At 34.3% G+C, this 4486-nt stretch overlaps 1 protein-coding gene across 1 annotated transcript; it reads right to left on the reverse strand.

Moving 5' to 3' along the window:
- Positions 1-823: 823 nt before the first annotated feature.
- LOC149560178 (bidirectional sugar transporter SWEET1b-like) lies at positions 824-3249 on the reverse strand. The gene is made up of 6 exons (XM_089823567.1): positions 3075-3249; positions 2461-2497; positions 2122-2338; positions 1808-1969; positions 1443-1562; positions 824-1341 (listed from the first exon to the last, which is right to left on the reverse strand). Exons 1-6 carry the CDS (start codon positions 3109-3111, stop codon positions 1177-1179), a joined length of 738 nt encoding a protein of 245 aa, XP_089679693.1. The 5' UTR covers positions 3112-3249; the 3' UTR covers positions 824-1176.
- Between the last annotated feature and the right edge of the window lie 1237 nt (positions 3250-4486).

A 4486-nucleotide genomic window follows, 5' to 3' on the forward strand; every position in this document is an offset into this window, starting at 1 on the left:
ATTTTCAAAACCATTGTGAAAATATTCTTACCACAAGATCAAATTAATTAGAGACAGGAGGAACTAATTTAAATATTTTATAAAAGAATCATATCTTACGAATTCAATACTTATAAAAAAAACATTAAATAAAATAGATTTTAATTGGAGGAAGAGAGTTTAATAACTAATTAACAAAGTTAACATAAATAATCTAAAAAGATGTAACAAGAAGTACCTACTAACAAGCAAGAAAAATTTGATTTTATTATTATAGCATTCACCTTGTGAAAAATTTCAGTACAATTGATATGATATTATTCTGTTTTATATTTTATTATTAAATAAAACTAGCATATTCAACTCAATAAGATCTTATTAGTTTTAGTTTAGTATCACAATCAGAATCTCTTCTAATAAAACCATAAAATATCTTTGATTCGGTATGTAAGAATTGTTTTCAGAGATCCCTTCTATGGATTGAAAAGACATTCTACTTTTTCTTTCCTTTGAAAAAAAAATGTCAAGCGGTCAATGTGGCTTTAATAAAATGTCCCCTCTATGTAATACATCATTTAGGTCCTGTTTATAGTTTAGCAACTGCATTTTCACCTATTACATCATTCCTACCTTTTAACACATCATCCATCCCTTTTAACGCATCATCTAGTAACCATTTGACTTCTTTTTGTTTTTTCTCTCTTATTTACAATTGTTGATTTTATTTCATTTTATGACGTGAGTTTTTATCGTCTGGTCACTACTATTATGCTTAGGAGTGTGACATTCCACCAGTACAATTTCAGTACCATGAAAGAAGAAGTACATAGTCATACAAGCGTAGTACTTAGAAGAGTTCATGAAATTGCACTGCCAATTAAACAGTTCATTCCTGTAAAGTAGGAACCAAAAGTTACAATTAAGCTCCTCAAAGGGGTAAAAATGTCTCTATATTTTTCCTTTCACATAGCCACTGGTTCACATGTTTCCTAGATAGCTATATTTCTCCATGATTGCTAGATAGCTATATTCCTCCTCCTCCTTATCAGCTAATGCTGATTCTCATGCAATTGAGTACAGTCTGGATATCGGAGAAGACTGTACCCTGTATAAATCTTGTTAGTCATTTGACCAATGAAAATAAAATCAAACTTTATCAGCAGCTTCTTGAGTCACTGCAGCCACTATGACAACATTTCAGATTTCTGCCTCCACTATAAGGATAGGCAGGTCAGATACATCGTCTATCTTTTTTGCTTCAGGAAGTTGTTGAAGCTCAGTAGAAACAGGCTCCGACCTTCTGTAAATGAGGTAAACAACAAGCTGCGCTACTCCTAAAAGGAAGCCAATGCAACTGGGTACCTGAAAGGACAAGAATAATAATCAGGAAAACTGTGTATAGTTTCAAATAATCACAGGAAAACTATAATTGTAAATGGCACTAGGAAAAGAGAGAAGCTTACAGCTATAAAGATATCCTTAGCCATTACAGAGTATGCAGACCAGACAACTGCGTCTAGCGTAGTGAATAGCGAGACAAGAAATGGCATGTACTTCACACTTTTGGTCTTGATAACATCTCCCTGAAAATAAAACAGTAACACATTAACATTCATGAAACGATAAATCTGTTCTGCTACTCAACTTGTGCTAGTGCTTTTGGGTAGGGACCAGATTTTTCTAATTTCCTATTGTCACTTTTGGTAGAGAGTAGAATTTCGAATTTTCAACTATTTTTTTCGTAGAAATTGACAATTGTATTTTACTTTTGCAAAGTTTTTCTACAATTTTCTTTTGAATTGAGAAGAAGAATGGATTGAAAACTCACCACAATTGATAATGGGGAGGCATACACAACAATTGAAAGGATCACGCCTAAAGTGCCAACCAGTAACTGTCTGTCATTGTATGTGTGTAGCCCATAAATTGTTACTACAACTACAAGGACAAAAGCAACCATCATTGCAATGGCTAACCGGGCAGTTTTTACCTGCAAGACAAATTCGAGGAATCTGTATCTGAAAAATTCACCATGAATTTTGTATGGAATCTAGCCATGCATTCACACTGTTCGAAAGACAGAAAATCTAGAACGCGCCTGATGGCCTTCAGGCTCAACCTAAAGCTGGCATAATGCGTTACCTTCTTCTTCTTGAGGGCAAATGTCAGAAAGGACAAGACATAAAATATCTCCAAAACAAAGCCCGCGCCATTGATGGTTTGCGGCAAAGTGCTGTGGGGTTTAACAAATGGAGCCCCGTAGAGTAGCCCAAGACAACAATTGAACAAGGTACAGACATATGGAAGTCCTGAGTAATCTTTGGTAGACTTAAGCTTGTATATCCCCCAGAATGTTGTCCTGCAATTTTCAAAGCCAAGAGTATTTATATATAAGCTTGCTATCTTGATCAGTAGCAAAAGCTCACATTACACAAGTTTTTAACTCAGAATCCAGATTAATCTGTTGTACAAAGTACTTACATAGGTGACAGGAAGAGTGCCAGTGATGTTATATTTCCTGCGCAACACACAACAATGATAAATTAATCCAACTAAATGCAAATCTCTTGGCCACCCAAACAAATCTCAATCCACCATATCCATGAAAGACAACCCAAATCTTATAATACCAAATGAAAAACAAAATCAACTAATAAAAACAAAACCATGAAGATAAAAATGAGCAACAATCCTACAAATATACACAGCAACCAAAATATAAATCACCGGGGACTTAAGGACAGGGTATAGGCATTATCATCGACCATTTTAAAACGAAAACCTTGAATAGATATCACCAATTTACTCTCCCTTAAATCATAACCAAATAGCCACCATTATTCTTCTCTGACCATGATTACACGAAATCCTACAGTTCATTCAAATACATTCACTTTTTTATCTGCACCGTGATTCATTATAACCATTATCATCCCAATTTAGACCAACAAAAATAAGCTACAACCAATATAGACCTATATCTCCCATCTCGCTAAGTCTTGAAATCGATAAGCACGGCAGACAGTTCAGAAATCATGATGACCTAGAATATTTTTATATTTCACTCTAAGGAACAAAAGTTTAAGATGGAATACCAATGATTCCCACCACAAGAAGCAGAGGAAACGCCATTGAAGAGAAGAAGAAACTGTTATTGCAGTACGCAAAAGGAAAAAGAGAATCTAGTGCTAATTCAGCACAAGAAGGGATGAAATTGGGAAGATTTTTAGGTCCTTTCTAGTGCTAATTGAAACAAGCACAAGAAGGGATGAAATTAGGAAAGAATTTTAGGTCCTTTAATAGGCCTTCATGCTGCACTGCATGATCTCATCATCTGCGGTGAAATGTAGGAAGAAATCACTTGGATTTTAACTTGGTGACCAACAAGGCACGCGTGAACAAATTGCGGGTAGCTTTACACATCAGACCTATTGGAAAACAGCTCACTATACCAAGAGCCAACTTGTGCTATGGGTATGTTCTTTTTCCTAATTTGTGGTACTGAATATTGAAAAATGCACTACACCCAGAGTAGTGATTCATAAGATTTCATTGATACCCTCAAAACCAGTACAAAAACAGTACAAACGGGGTATATTCTATGGTAGATAGAAAGTGTGGGATACAGATCATTCTGAATTATTGTAAGGGGAAAAAATAAAAAAATCTTTTTCTCGTAACATAATAGAATTGGACATGGATGTATATCATCTATACAAGTTTTAATGTACAAGTACAATTAGGACTCTCGCATTAGATCATTCACTCATATACAAGAAGGTTCCATGTCATTAACATTGTTTCTTACATAAAGAGAATCTGCCACATCAATTTGCATTTTAATGAAGACAAGTCAGCAAATAGCAGTTAAACTACTCTTAATCACGCGAACACTTGCCAGTTAATATCCACTATGGCCAGTTTTACAAACTATTGTATAAAATTGTTTTAGCTAATATCGCTATTTTCCTTTGGGAAGAAGGCTCGAATTAAAGGTGGCGAATATGAACTTTCCTGAGTAGTTAAGTTTTCCCCCCATCTTTTTAAAATCTTGCTTTTTGTTCTTGATTGCGTGTTTATTGTTTTCCTTTGTTTGTATGTCCCTTTCATTGCTACTGCTCTATATGACAATTGTAGCTATGTTTCTTTCAACCGAAGAAAAAAAGGTTGGCAAATTCTCCTTTTTTTTTTCCCAAACCATAGATTTGTCAGTTTATTCAAAGATATTTATAAACCTAGAATTTAACAGCGTCACGTAATTTAGGGCGATTCTATCATCACAACTAATTATTTGCAAGCTGTGAAACACTAACGTGCATTCAAATTGCCTACTGTTCATTGCAATGAAAATTTTTAGGTTGGGCAATTTTTTTTTAATTGAGTTTAATGATAACTTTTGTTCTAAAATGGAAGTTGGTATAAAGACACTCCCTCAACAATTGTTGAGTAGAGTCTGAAAAATATATCAATTTTCAATAATTCAAAATACACTTAAAATCAACCAAGT

Source organism: Cupressus sempervirens, chromosome 4 (genome assembly GCF_028749045.1).
Source record: "Cupressus sempervirens isolate cs-2001-9-10 chromosome 4, ASM2874904v1, whole genome shotgun sequence".
Lineage (NCBI taxonomy): Eukaryota > Viridiplantae > Streptophyta > Pinopsida > Cupressales > Cupressaceae > Cupressus > Cupressus sempervirens.